At 43.3% G+C, this 21,882-nt stretch overlaps 1 protein-coding gene and 1 long non-coding RNA gene across 6 annotated transcripts in view; one reads left to right on the top strand and one right to left on the bottom strand.

Moving 5' to 3' along the window:
• SACS (sacsin molecular chaperone) overlaps positions 1 to 21,882 on the top strand; it is a 76,733-nt gene that overhangs the window by 23,711 nt on the left and 31,140 nt on the right. For 2 of the 4 annotated variants that reach the window (XM_027116693.1, XM_027116697.1), the window contains exons 3-5: positions 14,130 to 14,280; positions 20,013 to 20,100; positions 20,999 to 21,084. In XM_027116693.1, coding sequence (XP_026972494.1) covers positions 14,130 to 14,280; positions 20,013 to 20,100; positions 20,999 to 21,084 — 325 coding nt within the window. Of the gene's footprint in view, positions 1 to 13,877; positions 14,064 to 14,129; positions 14,281 to 20,012; positions 20,101 to 20,998; positions 21,085 to 21,882 lie in introns of those variants that run through there. The other 2 variants (XM_027116695.1, XM_027116696.1) reach the window with 2 other exon arrangements.
• On the bottom strand, positions 2,105 to 13,547 carry LOC113625772 (uncharacterized). 2 transcript variants are annotated; one of them, XR_003434846.1, is made up of 4 exons: positions 12,899 to 13,547; positions 7,677 to 7,859; positions 3,729 to 3,976; positions 2,105 to 2,716 (listed from the first exon to the last, which is right to left on the bottom strand). It is a non-coding gene; the product is annotated as an uncharacterized LOC113625772 (long non-coding RNA). The 2 variants fall into 2 exon arrangements; XR_003434847.1 differs by lacking the exon at positions 3,729 to 3,976.

Genomic DNA, 21,882 nt, shown 5'->3' on the forward strand with positions numbered 1-21,882 from the left:
CCATGAATGTTACCCAATTTACTTACAGTTATTTAGTGAAGGCTGCTCAAAGGGTTAGGTTAGGATTAGCCTATTCTTTCAATTCATAGCATGGATTCTCCCTGGATTGAGTTGTCTCAACCTTCTGCGTCCACTCAGTTGACTGGTTAAGCCGTGCCTAGCTGTTGGTGCTTTTTTTCCCCCACTTTAACATCTTTAAAACAGAATGTCCAGGGAAATGTGCAAAAAAGGTACCCCGATATGAGCATGGCTGCAGGGCTCTGGGAGGATGCGCAGGAAGGAGGGCGGGACAAGGCAGGAAAGGTGAGCCTGTCTCTGAAGCCTTTGAACTTGAAGCACTGAGTGTTGTTATGCTGGGGAAAGGCTCAGTCGTACTTCATTATAGATCAACTCGGTGGCAACAGGAAGGATTAGTCGGAGGGGAAACGATTTGGGGCAGTGAGAAGAGCTGGGACCCTGACCTAGTGGTCTGAGTAAAAGAGGGTAAGGGCCTGAACCAACAGGAACAGATGGAGGGACTGGATTCAAAAGGTGTTGATCAGTCGTGTCAGGATGGCCGAGCGGTCTAAGGCGCCAGACTCAAAAGGTGTTGATCAGGACTGAGCACTTCGACACAGTGGCCGACTGGATGTGTAAGGAGAGGGTTTGCAGAGAATGACCAGCATTTCTTTCTTGGAATATTTGTTTTGCATCTATAATATCTTCAGATTATTTAACCAAAAAGGGAAAATATTTAGAAAGCAAGAAAGTGACCAAAGGCTTACAAGACAAATACACATATAACTTTCTTTGCTAGGGACATTATGTGTTTTCTGAACTACATTCAGTTGCCCTTAATAGTTTTCCATTGATGAGTTTTTAATGTAAATTACTTAGCCATTATAGTTGTAAAGATTATGGAAATAGTGAACAATCATACGGTTTGTTTAGATTTAGATTTGGGTGAATTCTGAAAGAAAAACTGTACATTTGAATATTATTCTACCCTTTCTCTATTTAAAAATTTTGTCCCTGGTGCTTCAGAAATATTCATTTTTAGAAGCAGTCAGTAAATAGACATCTTCTTTTTCCATTTTATAACTATCTAGTTTATCCAATAAAATCCTATCAAGAGAAAATTTGAAATGGTTCGGGAAATGAGCAAAAATGTAGGATTTTAACAGATGAAGCGTCTGTTCAATTGCAGTAATCATGTAAAATTCAGTCATTTTGTTTTTTTATGGATTCATTCCCAATTTTCCTTAAAAAGCTCTCTTGACCTATTTTTAACTAGCATTTCCTTTGTGTCCCCTCCAGTAGTGGTTGCCTGCCAACTACTATCATTGTTCTCCAAACAGCAAATGCATGAAGCTGTTAATAAACCCTTCCGTGTAAGAAGGCTGTAGCATGCTCCTCGTTTTATATAAAGCAAAGGGAAAAAAACAGAACACTGTTTTCCACAAGTTCACAGATCTGTAATTTTGTGGACACAGTCTCTATGATTCATATTTTCAAGTTACTGTGGCGCTGACTCTGCACAGAGATAAAACAATGGTCAGCTTTTGAAGTGATCATTCATTGACATTATTACTCCAAGTCCAAATATTTAGACATTAGATAAATAAGAACATGTTTTTCTATTTTTAAAAATCTTTAATGAATGTAAGCAAGAAATATTAAAAATAAAATACGACAAAATAAAAAAGATTCCATTTTTCATAAATTCATTTCTCAAATACTTCTGATCCAAAGGATGTTAGTTTAATCAAATTATGGTCTAGGGATTCTATCTGAGACACTGCTTAACAACTAAACATAGGGGAGTGTATTTTTACACAAGTAACTCAATTGGCCATAATTAACTGAACAGAACTAGTGAATTGTGAAATCTCACCGTTTGCTGTCTATATCTCTATAGACATGTAGATCTGTCTATATCTCTATTCTGTAATTCATGCTTATATATTTATCACATTTATTTACTTATTTATCTTTAATTTTTATTGAACTGTAGTTGATTTACAATGTTGTGTTAGTTTCAGATGTACAGCAAAGTGCATCAGTTATGCATATACATATATCCACCCTTTTTTAGATTCTTTTCCCATATAGGCCATTACAGAATACTGAGTAGAGTTCCCTGTGCTATACAGTATGTCCTTATTAGTTATCTATTTTATATATAGCAGTGTGTCTATGTCAATCCCAATCTCCCAGTTTATTTCTCCCCCTGCTTTTCCCCCGGTAACCATAGGTTTGTTTTCCACATCTGTGACTCTATGTCTGTCTTGTAAATAAGTTCATTTGGACCATTTTTTTAGATTCCACATATAAGTGGTATCCTATGATATTTGTCTTTGTCTGACTTTACCATATTCATTCAAAAGTGTTTTCCAGCACGTGTGTGAGGGCTTTTGTGCCGCCTACATCCAGCCAGACTATAAAATTGCCATGTGCTTGAAAACACAAGATCGTAGTTAGCTCTTAGGAGAGATTTTAGGGCACTTTTATCCCTAAAGCATGCTGACTGTGTGAGATTTTTAGAATCTCAAGCAAAGTGTTTCCCCTTTACTTCAATTCTGGGGAGCAGCATAGAATAAGGAAGTTGAATGGAAACCTGGGTTCCAGTATTGACACTTGGCATTTGTAAGGAAATCTTAGACAAATTACTTGCCATCTCTGGGTCCTGAATCCTGGTTTATAAATGTGGTTGATAATGTCTTCTTTGTAGATTTACCTGGGAATGAAATATGACAGTGGGTGTGAAAGATTCAGCATGTGGTTGGGGATAAACGAATACAAATGAGTATTGTTCTAATCGGTGGAGTATTTTTCCTTAGAGTGAACCCCAAATCTGTCTCTGGAGCCACAGCAATTTTTATACATGAAAACCATTCTCTTATTTGAACAGTATAACATGTACCCTGGAGTCATGTTTTCCCCAGGATATAAACATCTCTATTAGCACCAATAACAAACCCATATGGGGGTATGGACAGGGTATGGGTTTGCACGGAGTGGGGTTAGATCTGGGCCCTGTGTGTGGTCTGGGGAAGTTATAACCTTTCTGAATCTCTTTTTAAAAAAATCTGTAAAATAGAAATAAAAATGCCTCATAGGGCTTCCCTGGTGGCGCAGTGGTTGAGAGTCCACCTGCCGATGCAGGGGACACGGGTTCGTGCCCCGGTCCGGGAAGATCCCACATGCCGCGGAGGGGCTGGGCCCGTGAGCCATGGCCGCTGAGCCTGCACGTCGGAGCCTGTGCTCCGCAACAGGAGAGGCCACAACAGTGAGAGGCCCGTGTACCGCAAAAAAAAAAAAAAAAAAAGAAAAAGCCTCATAGGATTTTAGGGAAGATTAAATTAGAAGTGTTTGGTGCCCAGTAAGCGTTTCATTATGGCAGGTATTATTATGGGTGGTTTTGAATTTCTCACCATCCCAATGACTGCTTTAAGTGAACAGTGGTCTCTGTGATACGATCTCAGAGGCGGTTAGGTGACTCACCTTCCCAAACTCTGAACCTAGTGCCCACACAGCAACAGAAATATTCTTGGGAGACAGGAATAGGCTGCACTGCCTTCCTGCTGGAAGAAGCAAGTGGGGATCAGAGGAGACTGTGCCGTGGCATCGAGAGGGATACGTCTTGTTGAGAGTTAGCCCGTGTGCGTGGTCTTCTCCGAAGAAGGTTTAAAGAGACGAAAGAAAAATAATTTCTATTTCTAAACACACACGGACACAGGGAAACGCACCTGAAGGGAATCCCAGGGCACTTTGGAGTGGGACTCCTCGTGAGCAGGGGGGATGTGCCTGGCAGGGATGCAGATCCAGGACGGCGTGAGGGATGGAGCTGATGGGAGCTGACCTTGGGCACGCTTGGGAGCAAAGACGATGAAGCAGGAAAAGGAAGAACCAGAACTCAGTCCAGACACAGAATCAACCAAGAGGGCAGTCTCTTTCCTGACGGGAACTTGAGGCTGCCGTGCTCATCCAAGAAAACCTTTCATGGAAGACAACACCGTGACGCTCAGGCGCTTTCCTTTATGTTAGCACTTTCCCTTTCATTTTTTTTTTTTTTTTTTTTTTTTTTTTGCGGCACGCGGGCCTCTCACCGCTGTGGCCTCTCCCGTTGCGGAGCACAGGCTCCGGACGCGCAGGCTCAGCGGCCATGGCTCACGGGCCCAGCCGCTCCGCGGCATGTGGGATCTTCCCGGACCGGGGCACGAACCCGCGTCCCCTGCATCGGCAGGCGGACTCTCAACCGCTGCGCCACCAGGGAAGCCCTGTCACGCATTTTTATTGTATGAATAAATGCGACCCTCCCAGGTCAGCGACAGCCCTTTTCACCTCACCGTAACCCTGAGGAAGGGTCGTACAGGTGAGGAAGTGAGCTCGGAGCGGTGACATCCCTCCTATGGAAAGGTGTGAGAGCGGGGCTGCAGGGGGGGTTGGGTCTGACCATCAGTTCACCTCCACACAAGGGGTGGAGGATGGAGACAGGTGGAAAGTGAAGAAAAGCAACTTGTGCAAATAAAGGACAAAACAGAAGGAAACTTATTAACTTCCTAAAAGAAAAGCACAATATCGATAGCTGGAAGAAACAGAAAAAAGGAAGAAGTGCATTAGAGTGTATTATGGTATTTGTTGCTCATACCATTTCCGTTTTTTATGTTCAATTTAATCAGTTTTATGATGGAGTGTTTTATAGGTTTATGTCGTAAGTTTCCTACCATTGTGTCTAGGGCCGAGACTCCATTAAAACACTCTAATTATTAACATGCAGTACATTTATTTTAATGAACATACTGCTATAGTAGCTCACTCTATCTCCGTATTTTCTATAAAGCATTCCAAGAGGATGTTTAATCAAGGTCGTCATAAATGGAAGAGGAATTCAGGAACCACATGTGGTTTTATTATTCCCTGAAATGGCTAATATGGCTCAAGATGTGTCACCTTTACAAACTCTGAGGGCCTGAGTCACTGTTTTCCTTTCTAATGCAAAGTTCTTTCGTATTACCCCATTGCTGTGTATAACCATGACTACACATAAGGCCCTTTCTGGTTAATTTCTCTTTGGCAAAGCTATCTTTGAATCATCTAGGATTTTTGGCAACCAAACAACTACCTCGCATTCACATTAACAATAGATTCAAAAGCATCATGTAAAGTCTATACAATCCTATTTTCTCAAAACTTTTACAGCAGTTTAGGGAATTCGTAGTCCCTCTTTGGAAGGAGGAAAGGGAGGAATGTTCATTCAGAAACATGACATCATTTTCCAAAGCATGTTTAATGGAACTAAAAATAAAAGTTAAGGCACCGTCTCGTCTATCTCCATCTTCCTTCCTTGTGTAGAAGGGAAGAATAAGTGAGAATCTGAGATGATCATTCAGGCTTCCTGGGCCACCCTGACTCCCATCCTGAATGGGGTTTAAAGAGCCTTGCTGGATTTCTTTCACGTGTTGGCTAGAAACCAGATGCTCCAGTGGATTCTCATTCATTATGTGAAAATGCTGAGTCTAGAACCTCACCTTCAAGTTAAATGGATAATACTTTAAAAAAAAAAAAAAGAAGAAGATGGGAAAAGCTAGCATCTAGGAGCTATGTTAAAAATGAGCATCTTTATAAAATAAATAAGCCATGGGGATTTAAGGTACAGCATGGTGACTACAGTTAATAACACTGTATGTATATTTGAAAGTTGCTAAGAGTAGATCTTAAAAGTTCTCATCACAAGAAAAAAATTGTAACTATGTGTAGTGATAGATGTTAACTAGACTTATTGCGGTGATCATTTTACAATATATACAAAGAGTCAATCATTATGTTGTACACCTGAAACTAATATTACATGTCACTTACACCTCAGAGAAACAAACAGAGGCATGGACTAAAATCTAACGCCTCCATTAAACAAAATTAATTTTGCTTAAATGCCAAAAAACAAAAACGAATATTAACATATTCTGTGCTAACTCCAGTTATTTTTCTTACCTGCATCAGATTGATTTATTTTCTGTCTCCTTTCATCAAATATTTTGTAGTTACTAACATCAGATAAACATGGAGATAGAAAGATGAGTAAGGCAATATTTCATAACTCAAGTCACCAAAGATGATCTTATGAGGAAGGCGGACTTGCGATGAGTTAGAATAATTTCACTGAGGAATATGCAGGATGCCATGGGATCATGTAGCAAAGAAGCCCTATCCTGTTTGAGATCATACATGTTGGTGACATGACTGCATAGATTCAGTTTTCTGAAGACAGTTTTTTCCCCTGTAGTTGATTGATTCTTATTTGATCACATGAGTTTGGATGGCCAAGATGAACAGGCTTAGTAATCATTTCAACGGTGAATAAATAACTAAAATAGATTTTAGCTCTTTAGCACTTTTCATACATAGATATTGGAGAGGGAAGCATACATTTCCTCCACTTGGAATGTTAAGTAGATAACTGGTTGGGGCTAACAGTGGCATCTTAGTGAAGTACACAGGTTTTCTTTTAGAGCAACATAGAGGGATCCAGAGGAGAGAGAGACAGAGAGAGGAGCAGAATAGAGAGAAAGAAGTTTGTACCATACCAAGTCTAATTTGAGATAAACTCACGAGTGTTCCATTTTCCTTGTACACTGAGTTGAGCCTCAGTTACTTTCAATCACAAGAGTTCTAGCTGATACAACATTAGGACATTATCATTAACTAAATCCCAGACTTTATTTGTAATCACTAGTTATCCACTAGTATCATTTTCCATTCCAGGACCAATCCAGGATCCCATACTATATTTACTGAGCTTTTAAAGAACACTATAAAATATGTCAAAAGCATTCAGGGATAAGATATCATAGTCAAATCATTATTATTAACCCTGCCCTTATCCAAGCTCTCAGGTTCCTTTTAATCACGGCAATATGAGATTTCAGTGCCAAATTCTTTGATGTTCTTTGTCAAAGTTATAAGCAAATATATACAATTACAAATAAAATCAAAGTTATTTCAAAAAAAAAAAAAAGTTAAGGCACCGTGTCTCCATTGGCACAAAGAGAAGGGAAGTTCTGTCACTTGTCTGGCTTGTTGTATTGAATGTGGCTTGCCAGATAAGCTCTGCCTCACTGGTTGAAGCCCAGATCCTCCGTGCAAAGGATCACTGTGCGTAAGGCTTTGATGGTGGAGTTGTGGGTTCCATGGGGGAAGTCATCTAGAAGGTGAGCACCAGGCTTCCCAGCGAAGGATACTTGGGGTGCATCTGAAGGAGGAGTGGACATCAGGGAAGGAAGGGGAATACAGGCAAGGACCACGTGAGAGAGCTGGGGAGTTAATTTCATGAGGCTGTAGCACAGCCCAGAAGGGTAGGTGGGAGGGCTGGGGGAGAGTAAATTGGGGCGAGGGCGGGGCGTGAGAGATGAGCGTGACAAAGTAGAACTTGAATGTCCTTCTAAGGAGTTTGTATTTCATTCTGTTCCTGTATGTATCTGAGGGCAAAGATGTCAGTTCCGAACATTCTGGAAAAAGACTCAGAGCATCTTAAGAAGATGGTTAAATAGACTAAACCACTGGACTCACCAGAAAAGTCAAAGTAGCCACATTCACAAACGTTTGTGCCCAGAGGGGCTCTACACACTGTGGTACAGGGAATGCCTTTGCCTTCGCATCAACTACAATGTTACTATTTTTAGATATAATTCACATACCATAAAATGCACCTTTTAAAGGGTCCAACTCAGTGTTTTTAGGATATTCACCGGCAGTGGAGGCTGTGGCAGGCAGAGGGCAGGTGCTGGATGCCCCAGGAAAGCATGGAGACAAAACGAGTGGAAACCAGCAAGTCTGACTCAGGACGGTGGACTTCCCATGCTCCTTCAAGGTCAGGCGATCTGATGGAAAGCAGGAACGGGGGGAGGTTTATCAAACACAGAGGCTCAGTAACACAGGGGTAAGGAAGAGAAAGGGTGACCGCAATCACCTGCCAGGCCCACAGGGCTCAGGTCCACCCAGCCAAGTAGGAACAGACCACCCTCTTTCCTTTCCTGTCTCAGGGCTTTGGCCTGTGTGGGCTCAATCGCAGCTGACTATTTGGGGGAACAAGGAGAGAGGAGAACCGCCCCCACCCCCACCCCTTCCCTCTAGGAAGGCTCTGACCACCCGCCTTAGTGTGGGGTGGTGATGGCTTCAGTGAGGAGAAAACTGACCTTCGAATGAGGATTGAATTTTTATGTAATGATTTTGGCTGAACTTCTTCCAATCATAGAATTGAAATAACTTAAAGTGACCTCAGGACTGCCATTATATTAGAGTGAGCAAAAAAATCATAGGATCTGCCCAAATTCCCATCCCAAGGCCAAGAAAGATTACTTGCATGCAATATCACCCCTCCCCCATCCTTCAGAAAAATGTACCTTGATATGTTACTACACGGCATCTTTTCAAATCTTATCAGTTGCACTGTTTTCTAAGATTTCTGCAGATTATTTAAACACAATTTTCCATGTAGATTAGAGCAATGCTGTGGGCTGATCCAGTGATCACTCACAAATCCCTACGATCTTGCTGGAACCTACTATGGAGGCTTGAAGAGCTAAATAAACCTGTGGAAACTCCATATCCAGAAAGTTCCAAAAAGCAAAACGTGAATTTGCCATGAGCCGGCAACTGCTTACAGAGCATTTACATCGTAGTAGGTATTATACGTAACCTGTAGGTGATTCAAAGTACGCGGATGTGTGTAGGTTATATGCAGATATTATGGCGTTTTATATAAGGGACTTGAGCATCTAAGGATTTTGGAAACCACGGGGGTCGTGGAACCAATCCCCCCTCCCTCCTGCTCCTTATACCGAGAGACAACTGTGTTCACTTTCCTTCCTTCCTAGCAGCTATGAGGTGGCCATGTGATAAAGTTCTGGCTAATGAGAGAGAAATAGAAGTCTGCTGGGAAAATTCTTCTTTTCCCATAACACAGACAGGACAGGTGTCTTCCCTCTTCCTTCTTCCTACACTGAATATGGACATATTGGAGCTGTATTAGCCATTTTATGAGAAGGAGAGAAGGTCCCCACGTCACTGGGGTGCTGGTCCTGACACTGCAGAAGAGCAGTCTTCCTCTGCACGTGAGAGAAAAACAAACCCTTATCAGTTTAGCTACTGCTAGTCAGGTAGTCAGTTACTTGCAGCCAAAAGCATTTTGAACAGAAGTAAAAACCAAAATGAAACCTTATTGACTGATCTTAGGAGTGGAGTGAATATCCACCTATATGCAGTCATTCATTTAACCCCAAACGCCTGAGTAACATTTGTTGAATAATTCTGTGTGCTGGCCCTTAAGATTCAAGGAAAAATGCATTGCAATGAATAGAAATGAAATATGATTAATAAAAATGTGATCAGCGCTATAGCACCAATGTGAATGTACAATGTTCAGATTATACAGAAGGAAGCAGCCTGGAAGGGTTGAGGAAAGCTTTGAGAAGTGGTGATTCTAGGACTATGACTTAGGGACTTCTCAGGTGGAGAGGGGTGGGTAGAGGATGCAGGCAGGTGGGACAACGCAGGTGGAGCCCACGAGGAGAGCCAGGCAAAGTGAAGTGACTGCATTTTATAAATATTGTAGTTTAACACTGAACAGTGCTGGGGCTTTGGAGTTGCACGACCTGGGTTCAAATTCTGGCTTTCCCATTTATAGCTGTAGATCTGTAAGTAAGATATTTAGTTTCATTTTCCTTACCTGACAGTTGAGGTTTTTATGTACTTCACGGCATAGTTGGAAAGATCAAATGAGCTGAATCACAGAAGGTTTTTAGTAGGTGCCTGGCACGTAGTGAGTATTCCATGAATGTTACATATTAGTATCAGCTGGTCTCGGACACAGGCTATAATATGGTTGGCAGGGTGGCCTGAGAAGACTCTGAGAAGGTTGATTGGTGCTCAGCTGTGATGAGCCTTGTATGCCACGCTGAATAGCTTGACCCTGGATCCTACAAATTCTTGTAGGCTTTGGAGCAAAGAACTAAGTCAACAATGGCCTCCCTGGTGTCAGGTCCTATGGGCACTTCAGCTACTTGGCATTGCTGACGCCCTTTTTGAAGCTTTTTACTTAATCTCATGGATACAATTTTTCCCTTGGTTTTGTTCCTAGTTTAAGTCTTGTCTCCTTAAGTCACCCTCAGTTCTGCTGCCTGAGGAATCTTTGTAAAATGTAGCTATGATCGCCTAACCTGATTAAAATCTGAAAGGGGTTCCCCATCCCCTCCAGTCACTCCATATGTGGCATAGAGACTTCATGACCGCGTGGTCATATTTTTTATGCCCCAGCACGAATTTTGCCCTCTGACCTTTTCGTAGGGAACTATTAGAAGTTCCTCAGCTTTATTGCTATTTTTGACTCCATGATTTGCAGGTGCTGTTTTCTCTCCCTTAGAGATCTTTTTCCTCTCCCTGTTTCGTTTACGGTTTGACTTATTCTTAAAGACTTCACTGAATGGCATGCCCGCAATGTCCTCATCTTTTTATTTCCAAGCTAAACAGCCTTGTGCTGACTCATGAAACAGGAATAATGATTTGTTATACTTTTGTCTTTGTGTAAGTGGAGAACATTTTCCAGAAGGGGCTAATTAATTGTTTCCCTCTGATCAAAGATATGCTATCAGGCGCATACCAGTTTGTGAAATCACAAAGCATTGTTTCAGGGGAAGTTAACCTGAGCCTGGAGCTATGCTTCTAAACTGCAGTGTGAGATTGCAAATGGACCAGAATAAAAATTTAAGAGTTTTTGCCCTGGATTGGACTGGCATTTTGATGATTACCCTGGATAGGATTTTCAGTTACTAAAACGTGTCCATATTAGGGACTGGAAGATTTTCATCATCTAAGAGTGATGGGGAAGCTGGGGCCCATGCAATGCCAGATTACGTCATCCAGGGAAAGAGAGAGAAAGCACCAGGGCAAGTTAAAACAGGGGTCATGAGTAGGAATAACATTGTTCTCTGCGTCCTGCTGACTCCAGCTTGTCCAATAAAACAGCTTCATTTGCCCGTCTCTATAACTGAAACAGGCTCAGAGGGTGGTCCCATGACCCCCTCCTATCTTACTGATTTGGACTCGTTCTAAAAGAAAGGACTAAAGCTTCGGCTTCTTGCTGTTCTGCATTTGATAATAGGTTCCTACAGAATGAATATAAGGCTCTACTCAACACTTCTTAGAATACATTTTGCAGATTTCCTTCTTATCATACGTAATGGTGACGTTTCACGAACAGATATTCAACAGTTACGAAGTCTGTGCACTTTTGAAAAATTAAAATACCCATACTTATTAAAAATTAAACTACCATACTTATTCATCGGGTTAAGTAGCCTAAGATATTTCTTCTCAATGGAAAGTTAGGCAGTTACTAGAAATGAGATTTACACAGTGATAAAAACATTGAAAACTATGTGTTCATGGTATAATTACCATCATATTAAAAACCCTTAAATTTATGGCCATGTATAAAATTGTTGTTTGTATTAAGGTTGGTGTTAGAATTATGAATAATGTTTGAGTTTACACTTTTCTGTATTTTCCAGATATTTATTCATTCCTTCTTTTCCCTCTCTCCCTCTTTTCCTCCCTCCCTCCCTCAGTCCTTCCTTCCTTTCTTTGTATATATTTACTGAGCACCTATTCTGTGTTAGGACCATTTCCAGGCCCCGGGAAGCCACCAGTAACAGGAGACACTAATTCCAAATCTGAGTTTGTGTTGGGTTGGGCATGGATCAGAGAGAGAACTGGAAGAGGGGGAAGAATTAGGCAGCGACACCAAGTGCAGGTGAAAGAGGAGGGGAGTGTGAGCTGCACCAGTTCTCTGCCCCCTTTGTAAGTTCTCTTTGGATAAGCTCATCTTCCTGTGTTTCACCCAGGCCTCTGCTGTCACTTCGTAGGAAGAAGTTCTGCGACCATCCGAGTGCCTTTCCTGTCCCATCTTGCACTGCCCCAACACCTTCCCCTCACTTAAACAGAACTGGCTGACCTCATAGCGTGAATTTATGTATCATTTGTCCACTTGTTTATTATTGTCTTCTTCCTCAAAATGTAAGCATGAGATAGGGACTCTGTTTTGTTCATTGCTGTATTCCTGCAATTTAGAAGTGTGTGCCTCTAGAACACAGGAGAGGTTTAACAGAGTGATTAAAAGAATGATTCCCTAATCTATATCCTTAGCTTTGACACCTCGCCTGAGTTCCAGATTTGCATTCCCCATGCTGACCAACCCTTTAAAGGATATCCTGAGTGTACTTTGAACTCCAGGTGTTCAAAGCTTTTTGTGATCAGCCTCCTTCCCCAGCCAAATCTGCTTCACTTCTTGTGAAATCCTCTCCCTTCAGGTCATTTCTTCGTCTCTCGAGTCTTCACTCTGCACCTTTGTTCCTTTGCCACTACACCCTGTTTGCCTGGCTCCTTAAGGAAATCAGAGATCTGAGGGTTATCAAAGGATTGAGGTGTGAAAGATTTGTCCTGGCACTTTAGCAGAGGGCTGAGCGCTCACAGTCTTTCCACTTGTTGATATTCTAATGCACTTGCTTGCATGGCCTCGTCTGATTGAAGAAGTGAACGTGAACGTTCATCCGTTAGGGTTTTCTGGCCTGATCTTTATACTGAATTTGCACGTTCTCCTGTAATTGATTGAACGTGCTTACTTGTTCCAAGTAGGGAAAAACCTGCATGACTTATAGCAACTTCACTTTTAAATACGGTTGGAAGGAAGGGATGGAACAGCTGTAAGGGTGCTTTGTATCTTTATTACTGATAGTGAGTTCTGAGTAATATTTTCTGTGGAGGAGGGGGTAAAATTGGAAAACAGTATTTAATACCATTTTTGGCGTCAACACTAAAATTTAATTCTATTAAGGGTATTTAAACAAGAAGCACACAAGTTTACCTGTTCACGACAGAGCCTTTGAGTTGCCTGAGTAGACGTTGCCTTTTTTTTTGCAATGTGTCTCTTCCACACCTACGAGAGACTTAGCCGGAAGAAAGGACTGACATGTTCTGAAGCGTCAACAAGCCACATACACTTTCAAATTACAAGGCAACGTTAGTCACTCTGGGGCGATTCCATCAACTCTGAGACTCGTGCTTCTGATTTCAAGGAGCTTGCAGGTGTGATGGGAAACGGGCCACAACAACAGAAGACAATATCGCCAAAATAAGTTGCATATGTTTTAACGCGTCATAGGATACGCTCGCGTGCATTCTCATCTATCACTTTCCTGCTGGCAGTCCTTACTCCATCAGGAAACCGAATCATCGATCCTCCTTTTGTACCTTAAAAACAAAGAGGAAACGAATCCGCGGGGACACTGTTCTGCGGCCGCCTCGTTCCCCGCTGGTGCCCGAATGGCCACCGTCAACCTCATTTGGAGATGCTTCCAGAGACTCAAATCACTACGGTTGAAGGAGACGTAGGCCCTGCAGGCCTAGTTCTGCATGTCCTGGCACTTTTGAACTCGGTCAAGAAAAACACAAGTCTTCTGTAAACCTGCGTCCCGCGTTTCCAGCGAAGTGTTGCAGGCGGTCCCTGCCTGGCATTGTCGCAGACGGAGGGATGGCGGGCGGGGGCGGGGCGTGAGGGAGGGGCGGGGCCAGGCAGCTTCTCAACTACAGATCCGGGTGGGGTGGAGCCTGTAGGCGGGTCGAGTCCTGATGGGCGGGGCGGGGCCTGAGGAAGGGGCGGGGCCTGGTGGGTCTAGGGTCTCCTCCAGGAAAGGTGAGGGAGACGCGGGGCTTGACGGGAGGGGCATCTCCTCCGGAACGGTCCATGAGGGGCGGGGCCTTCGGATGGGCGGGGCCCGGGGCCTGCGGGTGGGCCTTACGCGCAGGCCGGGCGTCTCCTCAGCTAACGGTCCTGGCGGGCGCGTGCCCGCGGGCGGCGCCTCCGGGGCCCTTGCGGCCGGGAGCGCGCCGCCGCCTCTGCCGGCCCCTGCTCGGCCGAGGCTTCCTCCACTGGCTCCCTGTCGGCGGGCCGGGCCGGGAGGCGCGGGCTGCGGCGGGAGCATGGTGCGGGCACGGCAGCGCCGGCGGTGAGGACAAGTCATGGGCGACAGGTGAGCGCGGGTCGGCCCAGGGCACGGCCCCACGTGGCGCCCGCTGAGGCCTTTGCCTTCACACAGGTGGCTCCGGGTGACCGTGCTTCCCGGCTGCGTGGGCTGCAGGACGCTGGCGGTGCCCGCGACCTGGACGGTGCGCGACGTGAAGCGGCGCCTCGCGGCCGAGACGGGCTTCCCCGCGTCGGAGCAGCGTCTGTGGCTCGGAGGCCGGCAGGTAGGGCGGGGACGGGGTCCCGGGGACGGGGGTAGGGCCTGGGGATGGGGCGGCTGGGGCGCGGGGCTTGGGGACGGGGCCGGGGGACGGCAGGACCGGGGACTGGGCCCGGGGATGGGGCCTGGGGACCGGGGACGGAGACCCGGGGACGGGGGCGGAGGACGGGGTGTACCGGGGACGGGGTCTGGGGGGAGAGGCCGGGGATGGGGCGGCCGGGACGGGCGACCGGGCTCCCGCTCGCCTGGAAATGATCATGCCTGGTGGATACCGATCGAATGACGGGGCTGTGTGCCTGTCACTGCTGTGAATCTGTCGATTTGCCGTTTCAGCATTGTTTCCCCTTCCCCCCTTTTGTCTGAATCTTCACTTCCTGAAATTAAGATACTTTTTTGATGGACGTTTTAGCAAGAGGGTTTTTTTTTTGTTTGTTTTTTTGGTTTGCTTCTTCGGAGCCATAACCACTGAAGTGACTTCATCATTACTCATATATTTCTGACTTTGTTATGCATTTAACTGGAATCCTGGTCAGTACTTTTTTTCACCTTTTATGTCTTGGATGTTTCTACCCATCTCTGAATCACAGAAATTTAGGACCGAGAGGCTCTTCAGGCATACTTTAACACGGAAGCTGTTATTTTGAGGAGTAAATTTATAGTAAAACTTGTAAGGTGCAAATGAATGATTTAACAGATCAAAACTTTGGAAAATTGGAGTATTTCATGTTATATATAACCTTTAAGACTGGTGGAAATACTACAGTTTTCTTAAAGGAGGTGTTAAATGGAGACGTTTTACTAGAAATTAACTTATTATTTTACCCTAGTAAATATCTTCACTTAAGTGATAAAGAGGTAAAAAAGAGTTGAACCAGATACACAAGGACTGCTTGAACCACCCAGGATGGCATTTCAAGTATTGGATTTCCTTACTACACAGTACAAATATTGGGGACATGCTTGGTACCCGTGATTTGTAACCTCTCAGTGGAATCTTGGCCTTCTGTGTGCCTGGGTGCACCCTCTGGTCTCTTGCCCTCTTTGACAGATTCTTGTGTTCTTGTGTTCCTCCGGGGATCAGTTCTCCTTACTCCTTGGTTCCCCAGGGTCTTTGGTGTGAGACAGTGGCTTGATTGAGGGCTTTGGGCAGGGCTGAAGAGGAAAGCTTGTCATTCTTACCTCTTCATCTGTGTCTGCCCCAGGCTCTTGACCTTCCTGTGTACCCACCCGGGTCCTCTACCTACTTCTTTGGTTGTTCCTCTGGTCCTCCTTTGTCATCTTATCCCCTAGATGTGGTCAGAGCCAAAGAGTCAGTTGGGGCTCTGTCTTGCTATTGGAAAGGTTTCTGGAAGTGTCTCTGCAAAGCACTGCTGTGGGATGGTGGACGCGGGCGTGGTGTGCAGCGTGTTTCAGATTGAGTGGGTGCGCGGCGGGGAGTCTAGTTAGGAAGCTTGTGCTAGAGCGAGGGGTGAGCTTCCAGCCTTCGATCGTGGAGCTGAAACTGAGAGGAAAGGATGCACAGCGGGCTTTGTAAAAGACAAAATTATGGTGGTTTGGTACCGGACGGGGGTGTGTGTTTGTGCAGACCGAGGGAGGGGTGGTGGCGGTGTTGGATGTAGAATAAGGGAGAAGGCCCGGCCAAGGATGTTCACAGGCCTTGAGTCAGACCAGGAAAAGAATGCTCAGTTAGCAGAGATGAACAAGTTCCGGGGGATCCAGGTTTCAGTTCGCTTTTGCATGTGTTTGAGCTGGTGGCAGAGTATAAAGCGTCTAGGAAAATGCATGAAGAGGTAAATGACCTAGATCCTGTTCTTGTATTACCAGCGGATAACAGAGGCCAGGTTAAGTAACATGTTGGAATCTGTTTTCCTGTTTCTGGTAGGAATGGGATAAAATGAATTCTAACCCGTTCTGAGGTCTCTGCTGTGTAAGAGTCTAGGGCATGATTGTCAACAGGCAGCTATGGCTCTGGCACTGAAGCTCAAGGGGTAGCGGTCAGGGCTGGGGCATGATTTTGGGAAGCAACTTGCATAGTGTGTTTCTCCTTCTGCACCTTGGTAAACTCACTGGGAATATGATTAACATTTGCTGAGCACTTAACCATGTTCCACACACTGTTCTGCTGGGGACTTTCCATGTATCATCTCATTTACTACTCAGAACAGCCAGCCTCATGAGATGGTTGTGACTAGTCCATTTTGTAGAAGAGCAAAGCTAAGATTCAGAGAGATAAAGTATCAAGTCAGGATTTGAACCCACGTCTGTCTGATTCCAAAGTCTATGGACTTCTGACTGTTCCACATCAGAGAGAACCTGTCAGGCTGTCTATTGCGAATAAATAAAAGTTCTTTAAAACAAAGAAGAGCTTAAACCATTAAAAGTGAACTTTGAACTCAAGGATGGAGCTCTCCCAGAAAACAGTCAGAGGGCACAGTTCTCTCCTGATGCAGAGGACGGGCTGTGACTTCTACTGAACTGGTGAACTTAGTGATGCTAACGCGTGTCATCAAGAAGGGTCTCCTTTTTATAAGCGAATCTTTCACAGAAGTGGTTTCTTTCCGTTTTTATTCAGTGCTGCTCAGAACCTCTTAGATTTGAATCATTGGTGAGACTTCTGCATATTTCAGGGTAAAAAGAAACAAAAGCTGCTGACACCTCGGTGTCACTCGCTGGCTCTGGTTGGTTTTGGACTTAGCATTGGGCACTTACTTGGTCCTCAGTCTTTCCAGGTCACCTACCATCCTTCTCCTTGTCTCTCTTGCTTTTCCTGGTCTGGAAGAGGAATCTGTAAGTTCTTCTTCCTGTCCTGTGAAGAGAGTGAAGCTGTTTGTTAGAGCTGCGTATCTTCCTGACACTTTCTCCTCGAGCCAGATGTGTTTGAGCCTCAAACCCGGAGGTCTGAAGTATTGCTTACCTTTCCTGTCTTTTAGTTGATCAGCAATGTCCTGCCTATCAGCTCTTGAATCTTGAGAACCTCCTTGTGTTCTTGACAGCTGAACAGAGGAAGAAGTGTTGGGAGATCCAGACTGCAGTTAATATTATACTATTTGCTTCACAATTTGGAGAGAGTTATTGTTTCCTAGTAAGTGAAAGTGAGCGTCTCTGAGGTCCTTAAGGGAGGCTTAGGCTGGCCTGAACAGAGACCCGGCGTTCAAAGTATTTTGTCATCATTCTGTTTGAAACAAAATATGAAGACTGAAATGGGCAACGTTTAAGGTTTCGTTGCCTCTGGAGATGAACACGACCAGTGTCACTTTGCTTGGTTGAATGATTTAGGGTCCAAGGAGAGAGGCCCAAGCAGAACTCCCAAGTCTTGGCAGGCTCAGGGGGAGAAAGCAGGTAGCACTGTTGAGGTTATCTCTGCTGCTTGATTTCTCTTTGGGAGAATCACCGCCTTGCTATGGGCCACTGATTACAATCTACCAAAAGCGTTCAGTGTCAGGCTCACACAGCGGTTAGGTGTGTTGTCACCAGCAGGGTTCTACTCCGTGTTCTTCATTTTCAAGTCCTCTTTAACACCTGGAGACATCTTCCTGTGTTACAGATTTCCTTCCTTCCTCCCTCTTGCTGTTCTTCTTTAAAAGTACCTTAGCTAACTGAACTGGACTACTAGTCCTTGGCTTATGCATAGCTCTCTTTTAGTAATCATTAATTAGTTAATTAATAATAGAATGAACAACCTTGATGACATCATCCAACTGGAGAACTAGAATGCTGTTGCCGGTTTCCTTTCCCTCTGTTCTTTTCTTCCCCAGCCTGTATGCCTATCTCTTTTGCCTTACCTCTTCGTGTGTTTTATTCTGTTGCCTTTTCATAGTTGTTTCGATAGTTTTATCGTAAGTGTGTGTGTGTGTGTGTGTGGATACCTGTGTTTGTATGGATGTGTGTGTATAAGCTGAACAATATACTGTTTACTTCTAGTTGTTTATGAACTCACAAGAAGCTTGTTATGCTATATGTAGCAACTTGGATTTAGCTTTTTTCATTCAATATTATGTTATGAATATTCACCCCAATTTATGTACAGTTAAGTCATTTTCATTGCTGTATAGTATTCCACTGTGTGAATATGTCACAGGATTTGGGTTGTTTCTGAATTTTTGTTGTTAACAACAGTACTGTTGTGATTATCTTTGTCCGTATTTCCTGTGCACAGAGGTTTTTTTTACAGGCTTGCCTTAAGATTCAGTGGGAACACGTATGTGAAAGTGCTTTATAAACTGGGAGCTGTAACAACTGTTAACAACCATGTTCAGATTTGTATTTTAGAAATGGGGACTAGAATGAAGATGATGTACAGAAAGTAAGGAGACCAGATGGGAGATGGTTATAAAAATCCAACAGAAGTTGAGAGTCTGAACATTTGTAAGTGGAGAAGACCGAGTTAGATGTGAGGGGAACTGGGAATGGACACGCTGGTGCCACTGTCGGTGGAGGAGGGCCGCTGAAGCCGCCTTTTGGCAGGCCGAGCTCTGCGAGCCTGGAGGGCAGCCGTGTGAGGTGGGGGGTGGACGATGGAGATGGTGGAGTCGTGATATGGAGAGCAATGTCCTTCAGAACCTGTCCTCCCTGTCAAGGAAGGGTCAGTTGCAGAGGCAGTTCTCACCTCTTCTACCAGAGGCGAGAGCCGGGGTAGCGTTTGCAGACTGTTGCCTGAAAGTCACTCCTCAGTAGCATGAGTGCGCTGCTGGGGAGAAGTGGATCTGGCATTTTTTCAGAAAAGCAGTCCATTACCTGCTCCTGTGGGTCATGATCACACACTGTACCCCGCCTTTGTGGGAAACAGAGCAGTCACCGAAAGGAAAACGAATATTGAGGCATTTTTCAGGAAAGCCAGTTGGGGAAATCATAGACCCAAGCAGCTTCAGAGGTTGGAGTCCTCACTTATCTCTTCCTTTCACATCATAGCTTTTTTATAACAACGTCTATAAGCGTTTACCAAAGTGTATTTCTAGGAACAGTATCTTATAAGATGCTCTTCAAAATAAATGAAAAAAAATTACTGCTAAAATTTGTGAAATACCACATAGTATAATCCTTTTAAAGAAGGTTACCATAATATTAATATGTTGAATGCCCTAAAAACTAATTAAAGCTTTTTTTTTTTTTTTTTGGTCCTCTAATATCTGTCGAATCCCATGGAGCTCTGTTCTGAGTAATACTCTCTGGAAATGCCGATCAAAAGAATGATTTTGTTTATGTTGATAATCCTGATTCACCATAAAATTTTAAAAATTATTCTAAAGCAGAATCTCTATATCTTTATCTATTTGTAATTATTTAGGGAAAAAGCATTTACATTTTTAAATAAAATTTTTGACTAAATTTTTGTTCTCTGGAATATTCACTTCTCCAGAACCACTTATTTCCTTATATGAACACTTAACAAACAATATTTCTTTTTTGTTGTTATGCATATACATAAATCCACTCTTTTTTAGATTCTTTTCCCATATAGGCCATTACAGAGTATTGAGTAGAGTTCCCTGTGCTATACAGTAGGTCTTTATTAATTATCTATTTCATATATAGTAGTGTGTACATGTCAATCCCAATCTCCCAATTTATCCCTCCCCCATTTCCCCCCCGGTAATCATAGGTTTGTTTTCTACATCTGTGACTCTATTACTGTTTTGTAAAACAAACATTTCTTAGGTGAAAAAAAATGAGGTAAAGTTTTGAACTTACAGAATTAGGAACTATATTGCTTTTCATAATTTTATTTTCTTTTTTCAGTTATCTGACTGGATCAGGATTGGAGATCTGACTTCCCAAAATTGTCATCTTTTTGTAAACCTTCAATCAAAAGGCTTAAAAGGGGGAGGTATAACATTGACTTTACCAGGAGTAAATTCCATTTTTAGTCGCATAAAGATGATGTTTTAAAAATAAAATGAATGTACATAACATTTGGATGTCATGAGGGGCTGTCAGGGCCAGAGGAACACGGGTGTGGGTGGAGCCAGTGAGCTGTAAGGATGCGTTGGGTGGAGCAGTCTGCGGGCAGGGTCCTGTGGATGCTTGGTCGTGGCGGGTAGTTGTACCAAAGTGATGCAGATAAATTCATAGTGATGGTTTTGTCTTAAGCACAGATTTCTTTTTTACTTATAAACAGATGTATTTTTATTCTGTGCATCTGAGAAATTATTTCCCTTCGCCCATGCTCCCTACGCTTTGCTGTCACCTGTCTGAAGGTGACCTGGTTGGTCAGTTCTGAGAATCTCCAGTTTAGGAGAGGCTTTAGGGTATTTGAACTGGGCAGCTGTTGAGACATTGTGCCGTATTTCAAAACACTCAGAACATTGGTTGAGTTTGCGACCATTAAGGATGTCATAACAGGCACCAGAATCTCTGGCTTATTACTTAGTGGCAAAGCAGCCACAAAATAGCGCCATTTATTTCATTTGCTTCGGAAAATAGCAACACCCCGCCATGCTCTTTATTTTTGAATTAATAATCTTATGTGACATTTGGTATATGTTTGAACATTTTTTAAAAACCTAATTTGCAGTTTAATTAAAAATCTTGAGCTTTGATAAAATTGAATCTGCTTTACTTCGTACTGAATCTGTTTAGTCAGGTAGCCCTCGTACCAGAGGGCTGCAATGAAGTGTGTGAAGTCAGAACTTGCACACCTTCATTGTGTCTCAGAACCAAGTAACATGTTGATAATAGGCCAGAGGACTGGACTTTCTTCTAAATTGTTTTACCCGTGTTTTCAGGTCGATTTGGTCAAACAACTCCCCCACTTGTTGATTTCCTCAAGGACATTTTAAGAAGATATCCAGAAGGAGGACAGATTCTTAAGGTGAGGTGTGGGTGTGTGCATGTGTGCATTTACACTGATACAAATGAGACAGAGTAGTATTACTCACAAGGCCTGTTAGTATTTACATTTTAGAATTTTGTCTAGATTTGAATGGCTGTGTCTGTTTCCCTCTGCACCTGCAGTGCATACGCTGGATGGGATGGCTTGAGATGCAGTCCGTGTAAATATTTGAGGTTTCAGAGGCAAAGGAACCCCCTAAGCTGCAGTGTGCTGTAGTCATGCAGTGTTGCTCTAGGAACATTTATTTGGTAATTTTATGTAATTATATAATGTAATTTTATGAATTTTATGTAAAACATTGTGCAGGGGCATTACAAACCAACCAGCCGACCAAATAAAATAAGACAAAACCCACATTCAGGGGCCATGAACCCATGCCTGTTTGACTCCCCTAGATTTAGAAGTTTGCTTTTTGGGAGAGTTTATTTAAAAGGATAATTGTTTTAGTTAAGTATTTCTATTTACAATATATTCTTTTAGTTTGAATACACTCATTAAAAAAATAAACTGAGCAATCATAAAAGAATGCAAATGGAAGATACTGCAAAAGTTAGATTTTGTATTTAAGCTTAATAAGAAACTTCCTTAATTAAGTGTAAAAGTAGATCAGTTATTATGCATTTTCCTCTAATTATTTAGTGTTTATTATGTTCAATATCTTAGCTCTTATTATATTTTCTAGTTTAGATGGTAACATTTTAGAGAATAAGCACTAGGTCAGTTTAGCTTACCTTAGTATCAGTCATACTCAGGCAGGCGCTGACTGAGGAGTGCTGT

Source organism: Aethalodelphis obliquidens, unplaced genomic scaffold (genome assembly GCF_003676395.1).
Source record: "Aethalodelphis obliquidens isolate GAN/ISIS:26980383/991018 unplaced genomic scaffold, ASM367639v1 scaffold16, whole genome shotgun sequence".
NCBI lineage: Eukaryota > Metazoa > Chordata > Mammalia > Artiodactyla > Delphinidae > Aethalodelphis > Aethalodelphis obliquidens.